The sequence below is a fragment of the Pongo abelii genome, chromosome 17 (genome assembly GCF_028885655.2).
Source record: "Pongo abelii isolate AG06213 chromosome 17, NHGRI_mPonAbe1-v2.0_pri, whole genome shotgun sequence".
NCBI classification, from domain to species: Eukaryota; Metazoa; Chordata; class Mammalia; order Primates; family Hominidae; genus Pongo; species Pongo abelii.
Window position 1 is genome coordinate 61,671,823 of NC_072002.2, and position 16,061 is coordinate 61,687,883.

The 16,061-nt window shown below is 57.9% G+C and overlaps 2 protein-coding genes across 6 annotated transcripts in view; one reads left to right on the forward strand and one right to left on the reverse strand.

The window, feature by feature from the left end:
* Window positions 1–16,061, forward strand: part of KATNAL2 (katanin catalytic subunit A1 like 2) — a 495,511-nt gene that overhangs the window by 299,998 nt on the left and 179,452 nt on the right. The gene's annotated exons all lie outside the window — the stretch shown is intronic.
* Window positions 1,079–2,794, reverse strand: LOC134760347 (elongin-A3). The gene is made up of 2 exons (XM_063717025.1): window positions 1,273–2,794; window positions 1,079–1,197 (listed from the first exon to the last, which is right to left on the reverse strand). The coding sequence occupies exons 1-2, from the start codon at window positions 2,792–2,794 to the stop codon at window positions 1,079–1,081; spliced, it is 1,641 nt and encodes a 546-aa protein (XP_063573095.1).

Below are 16,061 nucleotides of genomic sequence, written 5' to 3' on the forward strand. Positions count from 1 at the left end.
CCTGTGACTACCAGCCCGCGTGAAGCCAACAAATGCCCTGAGTTAGAAGGCAAACGTTCACCAAAGCTTGCAGGAGCTGGTAGGAGGTGAAGTCAAGGTAGTTAACCCGGTCATCTCATGGGAATTAGAAACTCTGGTTGGCAGGTTTAGACTTCCTGATCGAGAACCTAAATAAGCTGATTAAGGTGTCGCCATTCTTTCACAGGGGTTCTGGGTGAAAAGACTGGGAATGACTCTAGTAAAAGTGTTTTGACTTAAGGAACGTACCAGTTGTTAGCATTTATGTATGAAAGCCAAGAGTTCCTTTCTTCAAACAAACAGCAGTTTTCTTTGAGGTGTGCTCTGGTTGTGTCATCCAGGCTGGAGTGCAGTGGAATGAGGAAGGGTCACCGCAACCTCCGCTTGCCCAGCTCAGGCGATCCTGCCACCTCAGCCCTTTAAGGAGCTGGGACCACAGGGGCCGTGCCACCACGCCGGGCTAATTTTGGTATCTTTTGTGGAGACGGGGCTTCTCCGTTTGGCCCAGCCTGGTCCCCACCTCCTGGGCTCAAGCGATCTGCTTTCCTCGGCCTCCCGGAGGAGGATGGCTCACGATTAGAGGATCATGCCCGGCCTTTTATCTAAAAGAAAACAACAACAGTAACAAGACATTTTGCGTAGTCGGAGTTATCAGTGTCAACTGATGGATTGAGAGTTTGTGTCTAAGAAGTCCCTGTGTGCTCCATGATTTCAGAAGAGAGAACAAACGGCAAAAGGGACTCTCACATCTCGTACCTGATTTATGATGGCAACTAGGGCGTTGTTTAAAAAACGGTCGGTGAACCACCAAAGCAGAGTTGATCCGAACGCGTTCATAATATCTTCTGAATTCTGAGGTGTCCTCCAAGCAGGGAGGCAGTGGCCGGGTGTGGGAGGCAAAAATCACAGGGCCAGCGCTTGACACCTGCAGAATTCAGAGGCTCAACTTTGCACCCAGCCAAGGGTCCTGGTGTCCATTGGAAGTTTCGTTCCCCAACCCGCGTTGACTTTGCATTGGTCCTCCTCCCCCCAGATTTTATGTGTCAGGCAAGTCCTGAGTTTATCGTCGGGAGAATCTTCTCTTGTAGTCTCGAACTGCCTTGGCCATCAGCGGGGCCACTTTCTTGGCAGCCTGTTTCCGGGTCTTGGCCGCGGGCGCCGCGTGCTCATTGCTGCTGCTCAGGCAGGGGTTGGCCCGCTTCTCAGGGAGCCCGTGAAGGACGTTGCTGCTGCTGCTGCTGCTGCTGCTGCTGCCGCCGCCGCCGCCGCCGCCGCCGCCGCCGTCCCCGAGGCCGGAGGCAGCCTGGCTGCTTCCTGCGGGCTGGGGGGCTGGCTTGATCTCCCCGTTTCCGGGGTCAGCGGCTCCTGCAGACTTCTCTTCCCTCCTGGAAGCATCATAAGGCGTCTTGGCCACAGAGTTGAAACAGATCATCTTTGTCTGTCGGCCGCTGGGTTTGTTTTCAAGTGCAGATCGGATTTTCGTGGTCACTACTCGCAGCCGCTGCTCTCGGGCGTCGCGAAGCCGCAGGTACAGCTCCCGCCAAGACTCGTGCTCCTGCGGCTTTTCTCCCTTGAAGTCCTGGAGACAATGAATCCTCCATAATTCATCTGTCTCTCGAGCGAGTGCGTGGTTGTCTTTCTCTGTGCGATACAGCTGATCAGGCGTCCACCCTTCCGGAACGGGTTCAAGAACCGAGTAGGCGACCCCTCCCACGTCGCCGAGGGCGTCCGGATTGTTTCTAAGCACCGGGAGGCACTGCTGGCGCAGCGTCAGCACCTGGAGCTGGCAGGCAGGCCTGGAGCCCGAGTACACCTGCAGCCTAGCATTCACTCTGCGTCCAGGGAAAGCGGCTTCCTCCTGGAACGTTGGCGCGGAGAGTGCTTCTGGCTCTGCCTGGGAGGTCATGGCCTCAAAAGCGGACAGCAGATCGTAGTTGGCCTGCATCCAGGCCGCTGAGGGGTCCCAGAGCTCTGCGAAGAGAAGGCTGGGCACCGTTTTCGGCCCGGCGGAATCAGCGCCGGCCGCCTGCAGCCTCTCTGACTGGCTTTCCTGGACAGGAGGCGATTTGTGAGCCGAAGCCCAGCGGGACGATTTGCGCCCCTTGCTGTGGCTCGCCACCGCTTCCCCCTGAGGTTGGCCCTGGCAGCCCGGACCCGGCAGAGGCCCGCCCTGAGCGGCGTGAGCGTGGCCTCTTCCGGGTTGCTTCCCGGGCACAGCGGGCTCAGGGCCCTCGGGCGTCGGGAGGGGAGCGGTGCGCGTTGGAGGGTCCCGACGGGGGCCGGAATCAGCTGGGGCCATTCTGGGGCGCTTTCTCTCGGCTCTGGGCTCGCGACTGGGAGACCTCGGGTGAGGTCTCTGTTGTCCCGGAGGTGTTCTGCGTGCTGTCCGTCCGTGCTGAGGGCTGTGAGATGGGCTCCTGGGGGCCGTCGCGTTTTCTGGGAAGCCCCAGGCCTTTTCCTGGTCCTGGAGAGCCTCCCCGAGGCGCTGTCGGGAAGCGCTGTCCTCAGCGTCCTGTGGGTCAGGCCCGGTGTTTCGGTCCACAAGCACCAGCTTCTTCCACCGGGCCGCTAAGTCTCTGGCAAAGTCGCCCACGTGCTGGTGCTTCCGCAGGCGCTTCACCGTCTTTCTGATTCCAGTCTCCGCCAGGATGTCTGCCGTCATGGGCAGGGCGGAGAGTTTCTGCAAATATTTCTCCAGCTTTTTGGGGTTCGTCTTCGTGGCCAGACGCACCTGCAGCTTCTGCACTGCGCGCAGCGTAGTGGAGCCTGCCGCCATCTCAGCAGAGCTGTGCAGGCGTCGCTGTCCTCGCGTTCGCGGCTCTGTCCTCGGGGCGGCGGGACACGAAGTCTGGGGTGGCCGGTCCTCGCTGCCCGGTCGCCAGGCAGCGACCTCGGGATGTGGAGTCACAGCCTGGAGCGAGCTCGGTCCTCGGAGCAGTGGGCCACTGGTTCCGGGGCGCTGGTCCTCGCGGACCGCAGGCCTCGGGGCGTGGAGTCCCCACAACCTGGAGCGAGCTGGGTCCTCGGAGCAGCGGGCCACTTGGTCTGGAACGCCGGTCCTTGCAGACAGCTGAGCAGGCCCGCTTCTGTCCCTCGGGATGTGGAGCCGCAGCCTGGAGTGACCTCTGCGCTGCGCCGTCCGAGGCGGAATGCAGCTGGGCTGCCAGAGCCCGGCCTTATATAGCCAGCCCCGGGCCCACCCAGGACTCAAGCCCTGACCCCCTTGGGCCTTGGGCAGCCCCGCCCCAATACGAATTCATTCCGTCAGCCCAACGCAGCCAATCGGGACGGTCCACGCCAGGTGGACTGCTGTGCCCGGCAGGTTCATTAGGTTAATTGCAGCCTGGACACACCCCACTGAGTTCTACCGTTGGCCCTCCTTGTTCCCAGCCCCCGCATCTGTGGATTCCCAAAGACACAGACAGAATCCCCTTGGGAGTAAAAGCGAAAATAACAACACCGCAAGACAAAATCGTAGGAAGGAGAACCAACAGAGGAGGACAACTCTTTACCTGGGATTGCCGTCGTGTGAGGGGACTTGGAAACATTCGTAGAAAAGTGGGATTAAGGGAGAAAAATGAAAAAGGTGTATTTTACTTCTCGACCCCGTCTCCATCAACTTCGAGACCCTTCTGGAAGCAGTGTCTCCTCCCCGCCGTCCAGCCCATCCCTAAAGCCCCCCAGGGTCCTGGGAATGTAACTGTTTCCATGCAATCTTTCTTCCGTTGTTAACTGAAGAAAACTGGGTGCCCTTTACAGGTTTTCTAAGACAAGGAAACGAAAAGAAGTCAGCAGGCGCCAAATCAGGACGGTAAGGTGGACGCCTCGTGATTTCCCATGGCAAGTCTTGCCCAGCTGCCCTCGTTGGAAGAAAGGCATGAGCAGGAACGTTGTCGTGGTGGAGAAGAACTCTCTGGTGGGGACCTTCTCCGCTCCAGCTTTGGCTAACTCTCTGAAAAGGCTCTGCCAGTGAGCAGATGTGATCAGGGTTTGGCCCTCCAGAAAGCCAACGAGGAGAATCCCTCTGGCATCCCCCCCCAAACGGTGGCCATGACCTCCGCTCTTGACTGCTCCTCTGTGGCTTCGGCTGGAGCACTGCCACCTCTTGCTAGCCACGGCTTCGTGCTTGGTCTTCAGGATCCTGCCGGGTAGAGCCAGGTTTCATCTCCTGCTGCCAATCTTGGAAGAAATGCTTCAGGATCTTGCTCCCACCGGTTGTTTAAAATCTCCTCGGAAAGGCTTGCTCTGGCCTGCAGCTGATATCGGCGCCACGGTTTGGGCAGCCGAGTTCCACTCTCACGTTTCAGTCCGAATGGGGAAAACACAACCATTTGAAGTATGAGGATTCGGGTGTTAAGCCTTTTCTGAGAATTACCCTCCGTGTTGTGTAGAGAAATAGGTAAATTTGCTGTGTTTCCAGACTTCCGGCTACCTCACGAAGAGGATCCTAGTGCAATACTGGCCATGCTTCCGGAGCTCCCAGAATGAGGATTGTTTTGTAAATAGGTGGGAAGAGAATTGAGCTGTCCTGGGTCAGTGTAGCAATGTTACAGCAGGATCCTTAGGTTGATGCTGAATTCTATTCTGGGGCAGGTTTATGTGTTGTGTGGGGGTTGTTTCCTTTCTGTCTTTTGGAGCGGGTGTGTCGCAGTGGGAGCAGGGATCTGCTGAGGTCTGTCTCGTTCTCCAGTAATGAATGAGTTTAATGGGTGCAGCCGCTGTTTTCAGTAGCACGCCAGTGGGGGCATCGATGAGCTATGAGGAGCTAGAGCTTGCTCGGATTGCTTCCTTGTGTTTGTGTTTTGAGTTGTGTTTGCTTGTTTCGTGCTTGTTCTCCATTTCGGCAGGGGAAACGATTTTCCAGGAAGGAAGGTTGTTGCCAGTGGAAAACAATTTGGTTCCGAGGGACTGGGGTTTCTGGCTGGGAGTGGGGAGGGGCTGCAGGGTGATCGGTGGCCACTCCACCTCCTCCAGAGAGAGCGTGTGGCTTCTCTGCCTTGGGGAGGATATTCTGCTCTCTTGTGAGTTTTGCAGGCCACCTGAGATTCTCTCTTGAATTGCTGTCAAGAAATAGGGACGGGCGTTGTCTCTGGCCCTTGCTGGGGAAGGTTTTCTGAGGTTTTGTTTTTCAATTTTGAGACGGAGTTTGGCTTCTGTTGTCCAGCCTGGAGCGCAGTGGTGGGATCTGGGCTCACCGCAAACCCCGCCTCCCGGGTTCAAGCGATTCTCCTGTCTCAGCCCCCTGAGTAGCTGGGATTACAGGCGCTCGCCAGCAAGCCCAACCGAGTTTCGTCTTTTTAGAAGAGACGGGATTTCCTCAGGTTGGTCAGGCTGGTCTGCAACTCCTGACCTCAGGTGGTCCGCCGGCCTCGACCTCCCAAAGCCACGGGAATACAGGCGCGAGTCACCGTGCCCGGACATGTCTGAGTTTTACGCGGTCGCTGACTGGATTATGTCCCCTTCCCCGGAACGGATGCTTTTCTGTCTTCCTTAAGGGTAGCATCTCTGTGGCACCCCGTTTCTGGCTCCTTCCGTGTTCTTCAGGCTTGAAGGCCTCCTTTGACGTGCACCGGCATCCACTCAGGTGCCTGCTTCCAGGAGCTTCCCAGCCCCCATGCTGCTGACAGCCCAGGGTACAGGACTTTGATCTCTTCTGCTGCCCTTGCTCGGTTTTGCCTTGCGGCTTATGTCTTTGTATTTCTCTCTCTACCCCTCACTGTCGGTAACGCCTAAGAACGAGGTTTACTTAATGGGGGGGGGGGGGTGGTGTGTGTGCGCGTGCGTGTTTGTGTGTGTGCGCGCGCGTGTGTGTGTGCGTTTGTGTGTGTGTCTTTGTTTGTGTGTATGTGTGTGTGTCGTATCTGGCACACGGACCTGTGACTACCAGCCCGCGTGAAGCCAACAAATGCCCTGAGTTAGAAGGCAAACGTTCACCAAAGCTTGCAGGAGCTGGTAGGAGGTGAAGTCAAGGTAGTTAACCCGGTCATCTCATGGGAATTAGAAACTCTGGTTGGCAGGTTTAGACTTCCTGATCGAGAACCTAAATAAGCTGATTAAGGTGTCGCCATTCTTTCACAGGGGTTCTGGGTGAAAAGATTGGGAATGACTCTAGTAAAAGTGTTTTGACTTAAGGAACGTACCAGTTGTTAGCATTTATGTATGAAAGCCAAGAGTTCCTTTCTTCAAACAAACAGCAGTTTTCTTTGAGGTGTGCTCTGGTTGTGTCATCCAGGCTGGAGTGCAGTGGAATGAGGAAGGGTCACCGCAACCTCCGCTTGCCCAGCTCAGGCGATCCTGCCACCTCAGCCCTTTAAGGAGCTGGGACCACAGGGGCCGTGCCACCACGCCGGGCTAATTTTGGTATCTTTTGTGGAGACGGGGCTTCTCCGTTTGGCCCAGCCTGGTCCCCACCTCCTGGGCTCAAGCGATCTGCTTTCCTCGGCCTCCCGGAGGAGGATGGCTCACGATTAGAGGATCATGCCCGGCCTTTTATCTAAAAGAAAACAACAACAGTAACAAGACATTTTGCGTAGTCGGAGTTATCAGTGTCAACTGATGGATTGAGAGTTTGTGTCTAAGAAGTCCCTGTGTGCTCCATGATTTCAGAAGAGAGAACAAACGGCAAAAGGGACTCTCACATCTCGTACCTGATTTATGATGGCAACTAGGGCGTTGTTTAAAAAACGGTCGGTGAACCACCAAAGCAGAGTTGATCCGAACGCGTTCATAATATCTTCTGAATTCTGAGGTGTCCTCCAAGCAGGGAGGCAGTGGCCGGGTGTGGGAGGCAAAAATCACAGGGCCAGCGCTTGACACCTGCAGAATTCAGAGGCTCAACTTTGCACCCAGCCAAGGGTCCTGGTGTCCATTGGAAGTTTCGTTCCCCAACCCGCGTTGACTTTGCATTGGTCCTCCTCCCCCCAGATTTTATGTGTCAGGCAAGTCCTGAGTTTATCGTCGGGAGAATCTTCTCTTGTAGTCTCGAACTGCCTTGGCCATCAGCGGGGCCACTTTCTTGGCAGCCTGTTTCCGGGTCTTGGCCGCGGGCGCCGCGTGCTCACTGCTGCTGCTCAGGCAGGGGTTGGCCCGCTTCTCAGGGAGCCCGTGAAGGACGTTGCTGCTGCTGCTGCTGCTGCTGCTGCTGCTGCCGCCGCCGCCGCCGCCGCCGCCGCCGTCCCCGAGGCCGGAGGCAGCCTGGCTGCTTCCTGCGGGCTGGGGGGCTGGCTTGATCTCCCCGTTTCCGGGGTCAGCGGCTCCTGCAGACTTCTCTTCCCTCCTGGAAGCATCATAAGGCGTCTTGGCCACAGAGTTGAAACAGATCATCTTTGTCTGTCGGCCGCTGGGTTTGTTTTCAAGTGCAGATCGGATTTTCGTGGTCACTACTCGCAGCCGCTGCTCTCGGGCGTCGCGAAGCCGCAGGTACAGCTCCCGCCAAGACTCGTGCTCCTGCGGCTTTTCTCCCTTGAAGTCCTGGAGACAATGAATCCTCCATAATTCATCTGTCTCTCGAGCGAGTGCGTGGTTGTCTTTCTCTGTGCGATACAGCTGATCAGGCGTCCACCCTTCCGGAACGGGTTCAAGAACCGAGTAGGCGACCCCTCCCACGTCGCCGAGGGCGTCCGGATTGTTTCTAAGCACCGGGAGGCACTGCTGGCGCAGCGTCAGCACCTGGAGCTGGCAGGCAGGCCTGGAGCCCGAGTACACCTGCAGCCTAGCATTCACTCTGCGTCCAGGGAAAGCGGCTTCCTCCTGGAACGTTGGCGCGGAGAGTGCTTCTGGCTCTGCCTGGGAGGTCATGGCCTCAAAAGCGGACAGCAGATCGTAGTTGGCCTGCATCCAGGCCGCTGAGGGGTCCCAGAGCTCTGCGAAGAGAAGGCTGGGCACCGTTTTCGGCCCGGCGGAATCAGCGCCGGCCGCCTGCAGCCTCTCTGACTGGCTTTCCTGGACAGGAGGCGATTTGTGAGCCGAAGCCCAGCGGGACGATTTGCGCCCCTTGCTGTGGCTCGCCACCGCTTCCCCCTGAGGTTGGCCCTGGCAGCCCGGACCCGGCAGAGGCCCGCCCTGAGCGGCGTGAGCGTGGCCTCTTCCGGGTTGCTTCCCGGGCACAGCGGGCTCAGGGCCCTCGGGCGTCGGGAGGGGAGCGGTGCGCGTTGGAGGGTCCCGACGGGGGCCGGAATCAGCTGGGGCCATTCTGGGGCGCTTTCTCTCGGCTCTAGGCTCGCGACTGGGAGACCTCGGGTGAGGTCTCTGTTGTCCCGGAGGTGTTCTGCGTGCTGTCCGTCCGTGCTGAGGGCTGTGAGATGGGCTCCTGGGGGCCGTCGCGTTTTCTGGGAAGCCCCAGGCCTTTTCCTGGTCCTGGAGAGCTTCCCCGAGGCGCTGTCGGGAAGCGCTGTCCTCAGCGTCCTGTGTGTCAGGCCCGGTGTTTCGGTCCGCAAGCACCAGCTTCTTCCACCGGGCCGCTAAGTCTCTGGCAAAGTCGCCCACGTGCTGGTGCTTCCGCAGGCGCTTCACCGTCTTTCTGATTCCAGTCTCCGCCAGGATGTCTGCCGTCATGGGCAGGGCGGAGAGTTTCTGCAAATATTTCTCCAGCTTTTTGGGGTTCGTCTTCGTGGCCAGACGCACCTGCAGCTTCTGCACTGCGCGCAGCGTTGTGGAGCCTGCCGCCATCTCAGCAGAGCTGTGCAGGCGTCGCTGTCCTCGCGTTCGCGGCTCTGTCCTCGGGGCGGCGGGACACGAAGTCTGGGGTGGCCGGTCCTCGCTGCCCGGTCGCCAGGCAGCGACCTCGGGATGTGGAGTCACAGCCTGGCGCGAGCTCGGTCCTCGGAGCAGTGGGCCACTGGTTCCGGGGCGCTGGTCCTCGCGGACCGCAGGCCTCGGGGCGTGGAGTCCCCACAACCTGGAGCGAGCTGGGTCCTCGGAGCAGCGGGCCACTTGGTCTGGAACGCCGGTCCTTGCAGACAGCTGAGCAGGCCCGCTTCTGTCCCTCGGGATGTGGAGCCGCAGCCTGGAGTGACCTCTGCGCTGCGCCGTCCGAGGCGGAATGCAGCTGGGCTGCCAGAGCCCGGCCTTATATAGCCAGCCCCGGGCCCACCCAGGACTCAAGCCCTGACCCCCTTGGGCCTTGGGCAGCCCCGCCCCAATACGAATTCATTCCGTCAGCCCAACGCAGCCAATCGGGACGGTCCACGCCAGGTGGACTGCTGTGCCCGGCAGGTTCATTAGGTTAATTGCAGCCTGGACACACCCCACTGAGTTCTACCGTTGGCCCTCCTTGTTCCCAGCCCCCGCATCTGTGGATTCCCAAAGACACAGACAGAATCCCCTTGGGAGTAAAAGCGAAAATAACAACACCGCAAGACAAAATCGTAGGAAGGAGAACCAACAGAGGAGGACAACTCTTTACCTGGGATTGCCGTCGTGTGAGGGGACTTGGAAACATTCGTAGAAAAGTGGGATTAAGGGAGAAAAATGAAAAAGGTGTATTTTACTTCTCGACCCCGTCTCCATCAACTTCGAGACCCTTCTGGAAGCAGTGTCTCCTCCCCGCCGTCCAGCCCATCCCTAAAGCCCCCCAGGGTCCTGGGAATGTAACTGTTTCCATGCAATCTTTCTTCCGTTGTTAACTGAAGAAAACTGGGTGCCCTTTACAGGTTTTCTAAGACAAGGAAACGAAAAGAAGTCAGCAGGCGCCAAATCAGGACGGTAAGGTGGACGCCTCGTGATTTCCCATGGCAAGTCTTGCCCAGCTGCCCTCGTTGGAAGAAAGGCATGAGCAGGAACGTTGTCGTGGTGGAGAAGAACTCTCTGGTGGGGACCTTCTCCGCTCCAGCTTTGGCTAACTCTCTGAAAAGGCTCTGCCAGTGAGCAGATGTGATCAGGGTTTGGCCCTCCAGAAAGCCAACGAGGAGAATCCCTCTGGCATCCCCCCCCAAACGGTGGCCATGACCTCCGCTCTTGACTGCTCCTCTGTGGCTTCGGCTGGAGCACTGCCACCTCTTGCTAGCCACGGCTTCGTGCTTGGTCTTCAGGATCCTGCCGGGTAGAGCCAGGTTTCATCTCCTGCTGCCAATCTTGGAAGAAATGCTTCAGGATCTTGCTCCCACCGGTTGTTTAAAATCTCCTCGGAAAGGCTTGCTCTGGCCTGCAGCTGATATCGGCGCCACGGTTTGGGCAGCCGAGTTCCACTCTCACCTTTCAGTCCGAATGGGGAAAACACAACCATTTGAAGTATGAGGATTCGGGTGTTAAGCCTTTTCTGAGAATTACCCTCCGTGTTGTGTAGAGAAATAGGTAAATTTGCTGTGTTTCCAGACTTCCGGCTACCTCACGAAGAGGATCCTAGTGCAATACTGGCCATGCTTCCGGAGCTCCCAGAATGAGGATTGTTTTGTAAATAGGTGGGAAGAGAATTGAGCTGTCCTGGGTCAGTGTAGCAATGTTACAGCAGGATCCTTAGGTTGATGCTGAATTCTATTCTGGGGCAGGTTTATGTGTTGTGTGGGGGTTGTTTCCTTTCTGTCTTTTGGAGCGGGTGTGTCGCAGTGGGAGCAGGGATCTGCTGAGGTCTGTCTCGTTCTCCAGTAATGAATGAGTTTAATGGGTGCAGCCGCTGTTTTCAGTAGCACGCCAGTGGGGGCATCGATGAGCTATGAGGAGCTAGAGCTTGCTCGGATTGCTTCCTTGTGTTTGTGTTTTGAGTTGTGTTTGCTTGTTTCGTGCTTGTTCTCCATTTCGGCAGGGGAAACGATTTTCCAGGAAGGAAGGTTGTTGCCAGTGGAAAACAATTTGGTTCCGAGGGACTGGGGTTTCTGGCTGGGAGTGGGGAGGGGCTGCAGGGTGATCGGTGGCCACTCCACCTCCTCCAGAGAGAGCGTGTGGCTTCTCTGCCTTGGGGAGGATATTCTGCTCTCTTGTGAGTTTTGCAGGCCACCTGAGATTCTCTCTTGAATTGCTGTCAAGAAATAGGGACGGGCGTTGTCTCTGGCCCTTGCTGGGGAAGGTTTTCTGAGGTTTTGTTTTTCAATTTTGAGACGGAGTTTGGCTTCTGTTGTCCAGCCTGGAGCGCAGTGGTGGGATCTGGGCTCACCGCAAACCCCGCCTCCCGGGTTCAAGCGATTCTCCTGTCTCAGCCCCCTGAGTAGCTGGGATTACAGGCGCTCGCCAGCAAGCCCAACCGAGTTTCGTCTTTTTAGAAGAGACGGGATTTCCTCAGGTTGGTCAGGCTGGTCTGCAACTCCTGACCTCAGGTGGTCCGCCGGCCTCGACCTCCCAAAGCCACGGGAATACAGGCGCGAGTCACCGTGCCCGGACATGTCTGAGTTTTACGCGGTCGCTGACTGGATTATGTCCCCTTCCCCGGAACGGATGCTTTTCTGTCTTCCTTAAGGGTAGCATCTCTGTGGCACCCCGTTTCTGGCTCCTTCCGTGTTCTTCAGGCTTGAAGGCCTCCTTTGACGTGCACCGGCATCCACTCAGGTGCCTGCTTCCAGGAGCTTCCCAGCCCCCATGCTGCTGACAGCCCAGGGTACAGGACTTTGATCTCTTCTGCTGCCCTTGCTCGGTTTTGCCTTGCGGCTTATGTCTTTGTATTTCTCTCTCTACCCCTCACTGTCGGTAACGCCTAAGAACGAGGTTTACTTAATGGGGGGGGGGGGGGGTGGTGTGTGTGCGCGTGCGTGTTTGTGTGTGTGCGCGCGCGTGTGTGTGTGCGTTTGTGTGTGTGTCTTTGTTTGTGTGTATGTGTGTGTGTCGTATCTGGCACACGGACCTGTGACTACCAGCCCGCGTGAAGCCAACAAATGCCCTGAGTTAGAAGGCAAACGTTCACCAAAGCTTGCAGGAGCTGGTAGGAGGTGAAGTCAAGGTAGTTAACCCGGTCATCTCATGGGAATTAGAAACTCTGGTTGGCAGGTTTAGACTTCCTGATCGAGAACCTAAATAAGCTGATTAAGGTGTCGCCATTCTTTCACAGGGGTTCTGGGTGAAAAGACTGGGAATGACTCTAGTAAAAGTGTTTTGACTTAAGGAACGTACCAGTTGTTAGCATTTATGTATGAAAGCCAAGAGTTCCTTTCTTCAAACAAACAGCAGTTTTCTTTGAGGTGTGCTCTGGTTGTGTCATCCAGGCTGGAGTGCAGTGGAATGAGGAAGGGTCACCGCAACCTCCGCTTGCCCAGCTCAGGCGATCCTGCCACCTCAGCCCTTTAAGGAGCTGGGACCACAGGGGCCGTGCCACCACGCCGGGCTAATTTTGGTATCTTTTGTGGAGACGGGGCTTCTCCGTTTGGCCCAGCCTGGTCCCCACCTCCTGGGCTCAAGCGATCTGCTTTCCTCGGCCTCCCGGAGGAGGATGGCTCACGATTAGAGGATCATGCCCGGCCTTTTATCTAAAAGAAAACAACAACAGTAACAAGACATTTTGCGTAGTCGGAGTTATCAGTGTCAACTGATGGATTGAGAGTTTGTGTCTAAGAAGTCCCTGTGTGCTCCATGATTTCAGAAGAGAGAACAAACGGCAAAAGGGACTCTCACATCTCGTACCTGATTTATGATGGCAACTAGGGCGTTGTTTAAAAAACGGTCGGTGAACCACCAAAGCAGAGTTGATCCGAACGCGTTCATAATATCTTCTGAATTCTGAGGTGTCCTCCAAGCAGGGAGGCAGTGGCCGGGTGTGGGAGGCAAAAATCACAGGGCCAGCGCTTGACACCTGCAGAATTCAGAGGCTCAACTTTGCACCCAGCCAAGGGTCCTGGTGTCCATTGGAAGTTTCGTTCCCCAACCCGCGTTGACTTTGCATTGGTCCTCCTCCCCCCAGATTTTATGTGTCAGGCAAGTCCTGAGTTTATCGTCGGGAGAATCTTCTCTTGTAGTCTCGAACTGCCTTGGCCATCAGCGGGGCCACTTTCTTGGCAGCCTGTTTCCGGGTCTTGGCCGCGGGCGCCGCGTGCTCATTGCTGCTGCTCAGGCAGGGGTTGGCCCGCTTCTCAGGGAGCCCGTGAAGGACGTTGCTGCTGCTGCTGCTGCTGCTGCTGCTGCCGCCGCCGCCGCCGCCGCCGCCGCCGCCGTCCCCGAGGCCGGAGGCAGGCTGGCTGCTTCCTGCGGGCTGGGGGGCTGGCTTGATCTCCCCGTTTCCGGGGTCAGCGGCTCCTGCAGACTTCTCTTCCCTCCTGGAAGCATCATAAGGCGTCTTGGCCACAGAGTTGAAACAGATCATCTTTGTCTGTCGGCCGCTGGGTTTGTTTTCAAGTGCAGATCGGATTTTCGTGGTCACTACTCGCAGCCGCTGCTCTCGGGCGTCGCGAAGCCGCAGGTACAGCTCCCGCCAAGACTCGTGCTCCTGCGGCTTTTCTCCCTTGAAGTCCTGGAGACAATGAATCCTCCATAATTCATCTGTCTCTCGAGCGAGTGCGTGGTTGTCTTTCTCTGTGCGATACAGCTGATCAGGCGTCCACCCTTCCGGAACGGGTTCAAGAACCGAGTAGGCGACCCCTCCCACGTCGCCGAGGGCGTCCGGATTGTTTCTAAGCACCGGGAGGCACTGCTGGCGCAGCGTCAGCACCTGGAGCTGGCAGGCAGGCCTGGAGCCCGAGTACACCTGCAGCCTAGCATTCACTCTGCGTCCAGGGAAAGCGGCTTCCTCCTGGAACGTTGGCGCGGAGAGTGCTTCTGGCTCTGCCTGGGAGGTCATGGCCTCAAAAGCGGACAGCAGATCGTAGTTGGCCTGCATCCAGGCCGCTGAGGGGTCCCAGAGCTCTGCGAAGAGAAGGCTGGGCACCGTTTTCGGCCCGGCGGAATCAGCGCCGGCCGCCTGCAGCCTCTCTGACTGGCTTTCCTGGACAGGAGGCGATTTGTGAGCCGAAGCCCAGCGGGACGATTTGCGCCCCTTGCTGTGGCTCGCCACCGCTTCCCCCTGAGGTTGGCCCTGGCAGCCCGGACCCGGCAGAGGCCCGCCCTGAGCGGCGTGAGCGTGGCCTCTTCCGGGTTGCTTCCCGGGCACAGCGGGCTCAGGGCCCTCGGGCGTCGGGAGGGGAGCGGTGCGCGTTGGAGGGTCCCGACGGGGGCCGGAATCAGCTGGGGCCATTCTGGGGCGCTTTCTCTCGGCTCTGGGCTCGCGACTGGGAGACCTCGGGTGAGGTCTCTGTTGTCCCGGAGGTGTTCTGCGTGCTGTCCGTCCGTGCTGAGGGCTGTGAGATGGGCTCCTGGGGGCCGTCGCGTTTTCTGGGAAGCCCCAGGCCTTTTCCTGGTCCTGGAGAGCCTCCCCGAGGCGCTGTCGGGAAGCGCTGTCCTCAGCGTCCTGTGGGTCAGGCCCGGTGTTTCGGTCCACAAGCACCAGCTTCTTCCACCGGGCCGCTAAGTCTCTGGCAAAGTCGCCCACGTGCTGGTGCTTCCGCAGGCGCTTCACCGTCTTTCTGATTCCAGTCTCCGCCAGGATGTCTGCCGTCATGGGCAGGGCGGAGAGTTTCTGCAAATATTTCTCCAGCTTTTTGGGGTTCGTCTTCGTGGCCAGACGCACCTGCAGCTTCTGCACTGCGCGCAGCGTAGTGGAGCCTGCCGCCATCTCAGCAGAGCTGTGCAGGCGTCGCTGTCCTCGCGTTCGCGGCTCTGTCCTCGGGGCGGCGGGACACGAAGTCTGGGGTGGCCGGTCCTCGCTGCCCGGTCGCCAGGCAGCGACCTCGGGATGTGGAGTCACAGCCTGGAGCGAGCTCGGTCCTCGGAGCAGTGGGCCACTGGTTCCGGGGCGCTGGTCCTCGCGGACCGCAGGCCTCGGGGCGTGGAGTCCCCACAACCTGGAGCGAGCTGGGTCCTCGGAGCAGCGGGCCACTTGGTCTGGAACGCCGGTCCTTGCAGACAGCTGAGCAGGCCCGCTTCTGTCCCTCGGGATGTGGAGCCGCAGCCTGGAGTGACCTCTGCGCTGCGCCGTCCGAGGCGGAATGCAGCTGGGCTGCCAGAGCCCGGCCTTATATAGCCAGCCCCGGGCCCACCCAGGACTCAAGCCCTGACCCCCTTGGGCCTTGGGCAGCCCCGCCCCAATACGAATTCATTCCGTCAGCCCAACGCAGCCAATCGGGACGGTCCACGCCAGGTGGACTGCTGTGCCCGGCAGGTTCATTAGGTTAATTGCAGCCTGGACACACCCCACTGAGTTCTACCGTTGGCCCTCCTTGTTCCCAGCCCCCGCATCTGTGGATTCCCAAAGACACAGACAGAATCCCCTTGGGAGTAAAAGCGAAAATAACAACACCGCAAGACAAAATCGTAGGAAGGAGAACCAACAGAGGAGGACAACTCTTTACCTGGGATTGCCGTCGTGTGAGGGGACTTGGAAACATTCGTAGAAAAGTGGGATTAAGGGAGAAAAATGAAAAAGGTGTATTTTACTTCTCGACCCCGTCTCCATCAACTTCGAGACCCTTCTGGAAGCAGTGTCTCCTCCCCGCCGTCCAGCCCATCCCTAAAGCCCCCCAGGGTCCTGGGAATGTAACTGTTTCCATGCAATCTTTCTTCCGTTGTTAACTGAAGAAAACTGGGTGCCCTTTACAGGTTTTCTAAGACAAGGAAACGAAAAGAAGTCAGCAGGCGCCAAATCAGGACGGTAAGGTGGACGCCTCGTGATTTCCCATGGCAAGTCTTGCCCAGCTGCCCTCGTTGGAAGAAAGGCATGAGCAGGAACGTTGTCGTGGTGGAGAAGAACTCTCTGGTGGGGACCTTCTCCGCTCCAGCTTTGGCTAACTCTCTGAAAAGGCTCTGCCAGTGAGCAGATGTGATCAGGGTTTGGCCCTCCAGAAAGCCAACGAGGAGAATCCCTCTGGCATCCCCCCCCAAACGGTGGCCATGACCTCCGCTCTTGACTGCTCCTCTGTGGCTTCGGCTGGAGCACTGCCACCTCTTGCTAGCCACGGCTTCGTGCTTGGTCTTCAGGATCCTGCCGGGTAGAGCCAGGTTTCATCTCCTGCTGCCAATCTTGGAAGAAATGCTTCAGGATCTTGCTCCCACCGGTTGTTTAAAATCTCCTCGGAAAGGCTTGCTCTGGCCTGCAGCTG